General features: G+C 47.5%; 1 protein-coding gene across 1 annotated transcript; it reads left to right on the top strand.

The window, feature by feature from the left end:
• On the top strand, nucleotides 1-1,461 carry LOC128744546 (beta-1,3-galactosyltransferase 5). Its single transcript, XM_053841629.1, has 2 exons — nucleotides 1-298; nucleotides 359-1,461. The coding sequence occupies exons 1-2, from the start codon at nucleotides 1-3 to the stop codon at nucleotides 1,246-1,248; spliced, it is 1,188 nt and encodes a 395-aa protein (XP_053697604.1). The 3' UTR covers nucleotides 1,249-1,461.
• Nucleotides 1,462-10,224: the final 8,763 nt, after the last annotated feature.

The following is a 10,224-nucleotide window of genomic DNA, read 5'->3' as shown; positions in this document are numbered from 1 at the left end:
ATGAGAAAGTTTCATCGGATTTTGGTCTTCGTAGTGGCCCTGTTTATACTGTACCTGGTGTATCGGTACTCGTTTCAAGTAGATAGTGAAGGCAACTATCTATTCCTAAAACCGCTGGATAGCACCGGCAGTGGTGGATTTCTAACATTGCTGCAGACCGAAAATAAACCGGAGGATTTCTCTTCAATGGACCAGGAAAAGCAAGCCGATCCACGAAGATTAGTGAGCTTGACGGATTTTCGATACTTGATTCCCAACGATATATGCAAGGAAAACGGGAGCTTTTCTGAACTCCTAGGTAGGTACTTGAATAATTGGGTTGACTTCCGAGGAAACAACAGAGTGTAATTCTTTATAGGCGTGATTCTTGTAACTTCCTACGTGGGGCATGATGCCCTTCGGGCAGCCCATAGACAGGCCATTTCTCAGCAGAAACTCATATCGATGGGACTGCTGCGCATTTTTTCACTAGGCAGTATACCTTCAACGGAGAAATTTATCCACCAGAATGCAATCGAACACGAACAGAAGCTGTTTGGCGACATCATCCAAGGTAACTTCACGGAAGCGTACCGGAACTTAACTTTCAAACACGTTATGAGCCTCAAATGGGCTACCGAACATTGCATCAGGGCTAAGTTTCTGATTAAAATGGACGATGATATTGTGTTCGATCCGTTCTACATTCAGAATCATCTGTCCGATTTGGGTCAGCAAAATCAAAAGAGCTTACTGGCCGGTTTTATGTTTACCAACAAAAAAGTCATTCGACTAAAAGCGAATAAGTGGTTTGTGTCCAAAGCCGAGTATGCCCGCGACAGCTACCCACCGTACCTATCCGGATGGCTATACATCACCAACCAGTGGACGGCCCGTAAGCTAGTGCTACAGTCGGAATCGGTTCCCTTTTTCTGGATAGATGACACCTACATAACCGGAATCCTTGCCGAACGGGCTCAAGTAAAGCTAACGAACCTGAACAAGTGGTTCAGTGCCAACTCGGAGTTCATTGATTGCTGCATTCGTGACATGAAACGGTACTCGTTTCAGTGCGACTACTACGTCGGTCCTAACGGTGGAAACCCGAATTTGATCGTGGAATTCGTACAGGAACTGGAACGTTGCTACGACAACGCTTGCTATCAGCGCCCCAGTGGGAAACCGCTGACGAAAACGTGCGTTGCCGAGTACAAAAGTATTCTGCACGAGCGAGGAGTGGCTCAGATCAGTGCTCTGCGGCTTCGGTAAGCAAGTGGACATTTGACCAATTTTAGCGCTACATCCCGAGTAGTTGGTACATCTCCCCGGAAACCGTCCATTAGTAATTATGTACTTAGCTACGTAAGTATAGTAGGATATAGGAAGTCTTAACGCAAAATGCATGCTTGCGTTGTGAACAATTTTCAAATTTTAATCACGTGAAAGCACAAACTAATAGGCAACAAGCTGACTTATTGTTCAGGAAGGAGTCTGATAAATTGTTGTTGTGAACTGAAAAAACTTGCAACGAATAAGTTAAGAACAGTCATTTCCTGATTGTAGATGTTTATTTGTCGAAAAGTTATCAATGCTCAAACGATCAGTAGGTTTAAGACGTTAAATCTCAGTCCAATTAGTTTTTTCAACCATAAAGTGCTATTTTGACATGTTAATTTTTAAGTGAATTTTATAGTAATGCTTATTTACTGTCTAATTATTGCTGGGCAACACTTTTGCCACGACTTCATTGACAGAGCAGCAAGAAAGACTTGTTTGAAAACTATGAGCTCATGCCATGACAGCTATATTATACCTACAATCACTTAATCAAAAATACCAATCACTTCAATTAACTTGGATGATAGTCACTTGCTAGGATAATGATACTTACTTACTTTACTTTAGTGGCAACGGTCCGTTACCGATCCTGCGCCGAACGAATTATGGTCCTCCAGTACCGTCGGTCCTGGGCTGCCGTTCTCCAATCCCCACGAACACCAGGTGAACGTGCATCGTCTTCGACAGCACACACCCACCGGGTGCGGGGTTTGCCTCGGAGTCTACCTACCGGGTCACCGGAAGGATTAGTGTTCTGCAGAGCGCCAGTTTTGTGCGAATTTGCAAACTACAGGACTTCAGCTGGCTACGTAATCCGTAGAAAGCCCGATTCGCGGCTGCAACTCGTCGTTTCACTTTGGGCTCCCACGTTCCCTACCAACAACCATGTACTTCGTTTTGGCGGTATTAATGGTAAGTCCCAATCTCGCAGCTTCCCTTTTAAAGGGCCTGAAGGCCTCTTCCACTGCTCTACGGTTGATTCCGATGATATCGACGTCATCCGTAGAACCAAGAAGCTTGTGAGACTTCGTGATGATAGTTCCATTCCTTTCCACGCTTGCCCTTCGTAATGCACCTTCCAAGGCAATGTTGAATAGCAGGTTAGAGAGTGCATCCCCTTGCTTCAGTCCATCCAACGGCACGAAAGCAGCTGTGGTCTCACCCGCTATGTATTTTAATGCATGATTTGGATCCGTCCAGCGTGGCACGAATCAGCGTAACTAGTTTCGTCGGAAAACCATGTTCTAGCATTATCTGCCACAGCTCATTTCGTTTAACTGAATCGTACGCCGCTTTAAAGTCCACAAACAGATGGTGTGTCAGCAAGTTGTACTCCCGGAACTTGTCTAGCAACTGACGCAGAGTAAACATCTGATCCGTCGTGGAGCGACCCTCACGAAAACCAGCTTGGTACTCGCCGACGAAGGACTCCGCTAACGGTCTCAGTCTGCAGAACAGGATACGGGAAAGCACCTTGCAGGCAGAATTGAGCAACGTAATTCCTCGATAGTTTTTACACTCCATTCGATGTCCCTTTTTGAAAATTGGCAAATGAGGCCATCCAACAACTCCTCCGGCATTTGTTCTTCCTTCCAGATCCTGACAATGATCCGGTGGATTGCTTCGTATAGCCGCTCGCTCCCCGCTTTTAGAAGTTCAGCCGGAATACCGTCCTTCCCAGCAGCCTTACCGTTTGTCAGCTCACTGATTGCCTTCTTAACCTCCTCCTGTGTTGGTGGCTCGACAGCTTGACCATCGCTTACAATTTCTATCCTGTCCATTCTGATCTTCGCATTTTCCTCCATTCAATAGTGTCTGAAAGTGCTCCTTCCACCTGGCTCCTACCGCCGTTTTGTCGGTAAGCAGCTTGCCAGCACTATCATTGCACATCACAGACATGACAAAATTCTTGCATCTCACCGTTTTATAGAAACTCCGTGTGTCGTTGCTGGCGTATCGCTCCTCTGCACCGGCGAGCACGTGCTCCTCGTACTCGCGTTTCTTTAGACGATGAATTCTTTTTTCTGCAGCTCTAGTCTCTCTGTATCTCTCTCTGTTTTGACGCGTTGCCGCAGTGAGCATGCGACTCCTGGCTTGGTTCTTTTCATCTGTCACTCTCTGGCATTCGGCATCAAACGAGCTGTTACGCTGTCTTCCACGCGTCCTGCCTACCACCTCTCTCGCTGCTGTTTGGATGGCACCATGGATGTTCCTCCACAGCCCATTTATATCTTCTTCTTCTACCTGCTGTTATGCGATTCGCTGGTCAAGCTTTCTGGCGTACTCCACTGGTACGCCGTCTGCCGCTAACCGCTGGATGCTGAAACGCAGCGTCCTCTCAATGCGAGCTTTCACCGTGTTCGACAGCCTTGCGCGAATCTTACTCACTACGAGATAGTGATCAGAGTAGGGGACCAAGAAAAGACCGTACATCGATAACATCCGAAAAGTGTAGACCGTCAATCAAGACATGATCGATATGAGAGCTAGAGTCTCCATTTGGATGCCTCCAGGTGTGTTTCAAACGTGTCCGAATATTCAAACGTGGAAAGTAGGTGCTACAAATGGCCATCCATCTGGCCGCGGCAAAATTTATGAGCCTCAGACCGTTATTATTGGTCGACAGATGCAGGCTATATCTGACAACTCAATTTATTTATTTATTGATTAACTGAAAGAAGTGCCTGCAATAGGGTCTACTGCACGGAACTCCCTTTCTCCGGAATTTGGCCCCCGAACTTCCTGAATAGCAGCGATCTCCACTCCTAGGATAAAGATATTGAGTATGAAAATGACTTGAACAGTAGACCTCGCTGGAGCCTGAGAGTTTGAACGGTATGAGCACAAACTAGACTATAGTGGTCTATGGTTTGAATCTGATTTTCACCTTGCGGCAGCAAGTTTTTTCTTATCTTAAAGCTTACTTCTTCTAGTAGCATCTTACTGTACCAAGAATTCCTCTCCACTGTAATCGATCCTCGGCTACTGGTTGCCAATTCGTTGAGCGTCTGTGATCTCCCAACTTTGGCTAGGTAACAATGAAAAGTAGTGCTCGCAGCTCGGGGTTCGCACGTTTTCGCCACTGTCTGTTTTTCATTGGACACCGGAAATAGTTCACAATACCAACAGGGAAGGTGCCATTCGTGCGAATGCTGAGAGTGCAATACAACGAGGGATGGCCTTATCATCCTTGAGCGTCTGTTCCCATGTCAGGGGCAGCTCTTGATGGCTTGACGATTCCTCAATTAAGTGCGCGGTTGTACTCCAACTTCAGATTAGGAGCGGCTCACGACAGCGTTTGATGCGGAGCGGGGGCTGAACCCCGAAATTTCGACTTCGTCGCACTGCAAAAGATCTGTCGCAAAAGCGAGAATTATGTGGAGTAACCGTGAAGAGCAGTGGAGCGACCAACGAACAGGGAACGGGCTTTGTAGTGTAGGGCAGAATGCAGAATCGTGTGATGGATTGTGAGGCGATCAACGAGAGGATGTGTGTGTTAAGGATTAAAAGCCGTTTCTTCAACTACACTATCATAAACGTACACTGTCCACATGAAGGTAGATCCGACGACGAGAAGGAAGCGTTTTATGTGCTGCTGGATGCAACGTATGAGAGCTGTGCGCCACGGGACATCAAGATCATCATCCAGACCGGCAGGAAAGCGTTGTATAGACCGATGACCAAATCCCATAGTCTGTACACTGAGACGAACGGTAGCGGCCTGCGAGGCCTGGTGTTCAGAAGCACTTCCTTTCCCCGCAAAGATATCCACAAAGCCACTTGGAGATCAGCTTGCTAACGCACATTGAATCAAATCGACCATATTCTCATCGATAGTCGATATTTCTCAAACATCACCAACATATGCTCCCTACGGGGAGCGCATATCGACTCGGATGACGTGATGTGACATCCTAAAAGCATAGCAGTATTACGAAGGTCTCTAGGTTGCACATTAGGTTCTATTCGTTCAAGAATTTGAGAGCAGTCTAATTTTCCTCGCAGAGTGTCGGCAACTAGCAGAGCTTTGGATGTATCCCTCCGTGTGGAAAGAGTATTCAGGTGGATCAGCAGACATCGGTTTTCGTAGCTCGGATTGCGCCAGGGTAACCGACGAAGAGCCAAAGCGAGGGAGCGACGTGGGACGGATTCGTTCAGAACTGTTGTGGTAGTTCGGGTTCCAGGCTGCAGAACAATACTTCAGAGTCGATCTGATCAGGGAGCAGTATAATGCTTCTAAGTAGACATCTGTGAAACTTTTGGTAATCCTAAAAATGAATCTCAGGGTTCTGGAGGATTTGCTGATGATATACGATATATGCTGTCTGAATGTTAGCTTTGTACCGAGGATTACACCTAGGTCTTTAATATGATCGACCCACTCGATAGTGCTCGTTAGCAGCGTGTAGCTAAAAATAACAGCATCTTTTTTTTCGTGATGTTACAGAGCACTTTGAGGGATTTACAACCATTCTGTTTATGGTAGTGCACCAATTAGCGAAGACATCCAGCTGGAGTTGAAGTGCGAGGCAATCTTTAGTTGTGCGGATACAGTAGAACATTTGTAGTTTCAAATTTTTGGTTGGCTTTCGGTCACGGGTTACGTGCGAAAATATTTAATTTCCGTTTACAGTCGACGTTTCGAGGGATATCCCCGAGAGATACGGATTATATACGGCTATCAGGACGCCCCCTCCAGTTGATTTTTAACTGTTTTGTGGATCTCTGTCACAGTTGAAAAACTTCATAGACGGAGTCAAACACTTGACTAGAAAGTGTAGGTGAATCGGGCCAGGTCTCGGTTAAGACGATGATATCATATATCTTACATCGGAAACGGCTATGCAACAGTCAGAGACGCTAGAATTCATGCCGCCTACATTCTGGTAGAAGGTCACATGCTGTCTTCGGTCTGGCAGCTCGCGGGAAATTACGAATGTCAGTGAACCGGTTCCTGGTTTCGTGCACGTAAAGCACGCTCCGTTCTTATGACGTAGAACTACGTCTTACCGTACGGTGTCAATCCAAAATTTGGATTGTAGTCAGTATCACGAGAGAATGAAAGATTTTGAACGCTAATTACTTACTTAGGTGGCTTGCCGTCCTAAGACAAAGCCTGATGAACAAAGTTTCTCCATGTAACTCGGTTGAGGTCTACCACTCTCCAATTCCTCGGACACCGAGTACTCTCCGCCAGATCTCGCAGGTTTAGCCACCTTCTGCACACTGGGCTCGCAATAGAGCTGTGCGAGCTCATGGATCATCCTCCGCCTCCATACTCCGTTCTCCTGTACGCCGCCGAAGATCGTTCTTAGCACTCGTCGTTCGAAGACTCCGAGCACTCGCAGGTCCTCCTCGAGCATTGTCCATGTTTCATGCTCGTAGAGAACAACCGGTCTAATAAGCGTCTTGTACAGAGTGCACTTTGTACGGGGACTTAGTCTGCTCGACCGCAATTGCTTGTGGAGCCCATAGTAAGCATGACTTCCGCTGATAATACGCCTCCGAATCTACGGCTGGTATCATTGTCCGCCGTTACCAGTGAGCCAAGGTAGACAAATTCATCGACTACCTCAAACTCATCGCCGTCGATCAATATACTACTGCCCAAGCGGTGTCGTTCGGCCTCGGTTCCGCAGGCGATTTACCTTTAATCCAATCTTTTCTGCTTCGCGCTTTAGTCTGGTGTACTGTTCAGCCACCGCCACAGATGTTCTACCGATAATATCCATGTCATCGGCAAAGCAGACGAATTGACTAGATTTGTTGAATATCGTGCCCCGCGTGTTGATATCCGCTCTTTTCATAACACCTTGTAGCGCTATGTTGAACAGCAGGCATGTAAGACCATCACCTTGACGAAGCCCTCTGAGTGATTCGAATGAACTTCACAATCCACCCGAAATCCGAACACAGCACTGTGTACCATCCATCGTAGATTTAATCAGTTTGATGAGCTTCCTGGGGAAGCTGTTCTCGTTCATGATTTTCCATAGCTCTTTCCGGTCGATGGTATCATATGCGGCTTTGAAGTCAACGAATAAATGATGCGTGGGAACTCTGTGGAGGATTTCCCGCAGTGTAAATATTTGATCCGTTGTAGACCGGCCTTCGACGAAGTCGGCTTGATAAGTTTCCACCAATCTATTCGCAATTGGGGATAGCCGGCGGAAAATGATTTGGGACAGCACTTTATAAGCGGCATTGAGAACGATGATCGCTCGATAGTTCTCACAGTCCAACTTGTCGCCCTTTTTATAGATCGGGCAGATAACCCCATCTTTCCACTCCTCTGGTAGCTGTTCCGTATCCCAAATTCTAACAATTAGTTGGTGTAGACAAACGGCCAGCTTTTCTGGTCCCATTTTAATAAGCTCCGCTCCGATGCCATCTTTCCCAGCTGACTTGTTCTTCTTGTCATCATGCAGCGATGACCTCCTTAACTTCGCCTATCGTTGGGGCTGGCACCTCTTCCCCGTTTGTTGCACCGTCGAAATTGCGTCGCCATGGTTCTCCGCCTGGGCGCCATTCAGGTGTTCGTCGAAGTGCTGCTTCCACCTATCGGTCACCTCACGATCGTCCGTCAGAATACTGCCAGTCTTATCCCGACACATTTCGGGTCGCGACACAAAGCCTTTGCGAGATCCGTTCAGTTTCTGGTAGAACTTTCGCGTTTCCTGAGAACGATATTCCTGCTCTTCCAGGTAGCACTTTTTCTCCCGAAAGATTTGGTTTCGCTGCATCTGCGTCTGTTTGTGTCTTTCCACGTGTGGCACTGCGCATTTTGGCCGCCCGCGCAGCGTTCTCCTCCTCCATCACTCTCCTACATTCATCGTCAAACCAATCGTTCCGCTGATTCCGGGCCACATGCCCGATGGAGCTCTCCGCTACACTGCTGATGGCTGTTTTGATGTCCTCGAGAGAGGCTTCTTCCAGCTCGTCCTCTTCCGGCAGCGCAGCATCGAGTGTATGCGCGTAGTTTGCGGCGACGTCTGGCTGCTTCAGCCGCGCGAGATCTAACCGAGGCTGGCGTCGGTACCGAATGTTGTTCACAACGGAGAGTCTTGGGCGCATCTTAACCATCACTAGGTAGTGGTCCGAGTCAACGTAAGTGCTTCGATAGGATCTGACGTCGATAATGTCTGAGAAGTGTCGGCTGTCGATCAAAACGTGGTCAATCTGTGATTCTGTCTGATTTGATGACCTCCAGGTTGTGATGGATTCTGTGCTGGAGAAAGGTACTACGTACGGCCATGTTCTCGGAGGCAGCAAAGTCGATAAGTCTTAGGCCCATTTCATTGGTCCGCTGGTGTGCGCTGAACCTTCCAATCACCGGTGTGTATTCTTCTTCCTGGCCGACCTGAGCATTGAAATCTCCGATGACGATCTTGATATCATGTTTTAGGCAGCGGTCGTATTTACTCTCCAACTGCGCGTAGAATTCACCTTTGTCGTCATCGTTACTTCTGAGGTGAGTGTTGAGCATGTTGATGATGCTTATATTGAAGAATCGGCCCTTGATTCTCAACCTGCGCATTCGAGGATTGATTGGTCACCACCCAATAACTCGTTTTCGCATCTCGCCCATCACTATGAAAGCTGTACCCAGCTCGTGTGTTGCCGCAGCTCTGGTAGATGGTATGTCCATCTCTGGACGTACGTACCGTTGAGCTCTGCCAGCACATCTCCTGCAGCGTTACGACGTCGAACTTGCGGCTCTTCAATACGTCGGAGAGCACTCGAGTGCTCCCTTGTAAGTTGAGAGATCGGCAGTTTGGCGTCCCGAGTTTCCAATCCTTAGTCCTTTTTCGTTGCGTGGGTCTATTCCGATTGTTCCAGTAAGAATTTCCTTGTTCTTCGTTCCGTGCTTCAGTATTTTTCTTGGTGACGGCTTGCAAAGCCTGCTACCCCTGTTTCGCCGGAGGGCCGACGAAGCTCGAAAGAGCCCTCCTTTCCTGTCGGCATGCGACCTTGGCTTCCACCGGGGTTGGTTACCCGATCTCCACCAAAGTTGCTCGTATCCCGGCTGGTACCACGAGGAGGTAGGTATAGGAGTTGCTGAATAAGAGGCTATGAACCACTGAAGGGTCTATTTTATGCCTACACGTGCACAAGGCACCGACGGTACGCATTATTTAGACGTTTACCAGCCAATACGCTAGCTAATAGCTCTTCCAATTTAAAACGGACTTTGATGGTTCGCATGCCTTCTTGAAAAGATTGTTTTACATTCACTACATACTGAAAATCAACGGAAATTTTCACGTTAAAATTTTCCGTGATAGCCTTGCTTTCCAGGCACGGACGACTCTGACGTTCGCCAAGCCTGTGATTGTGGCTGCTTCAGGACAGGAGCAGGATAAACGTTTATGACGGTTGCGTAGTGCTGCCTTCTTGACATGTAAAGACTATTAAAATGACATAAAAAGAAAAGCAAAGCCATTATCACCATTCATTCGCTGCTCGACTTCCGAGCTGATTACAGTAACTTTCTACTTCGATCTAAGCTTGGACCCCACCAGTGGTAATCCGACTCAGATATCGTCGTTTGGAAATTTGCTGTGCAAGCTTCAGTTTCGATCGTGTATTTTGCTTGCTACAAAGCAAAGCAAATTTTAGGCGCTCCATTCCGATTTGGAAGCTTGATCTACTGCTTTTAACGACAGACTTCCCAGCCAGCTGTAAGAATGCAGGACAATTGTAGGGTTAGTGCAACGATTCTCTAGACTCTATCAGCCTCTCCCAGCTGAGACTCGAACATGCGACGTCTGACTTGTTAGACCAATGTCGTACCTTGTGGCCAACTCAAGCGGCTCAAGCGTTTTGTTTGCTACATCATGCTGCAAACAAGCGTCATATGCAGTCATGGACTGACTAGCCTAGGTGCCACATTCCGTTATCGAAACT

The sequence above is a fragment of the Sabethes cyaneus genome, chromosome 3 (assembly GCF_943734655.1).
Source record: "Sabethes cyaneus chromosome 3, idSabCyanKW18_F2, whole genome shotgun sequence".
Classification (NCBI taxonomy): Eukaryota; Metazoa; Arthropoda; class Insecta; order Diptera; family Culicidae; genus Sabethes; species Sabethes cyaneus.
The sequence above is the reverse complement of the archived record's forward strand: the minus strand, read 5'-3'. Positions and strand labels throughout refer to the sequence as shown.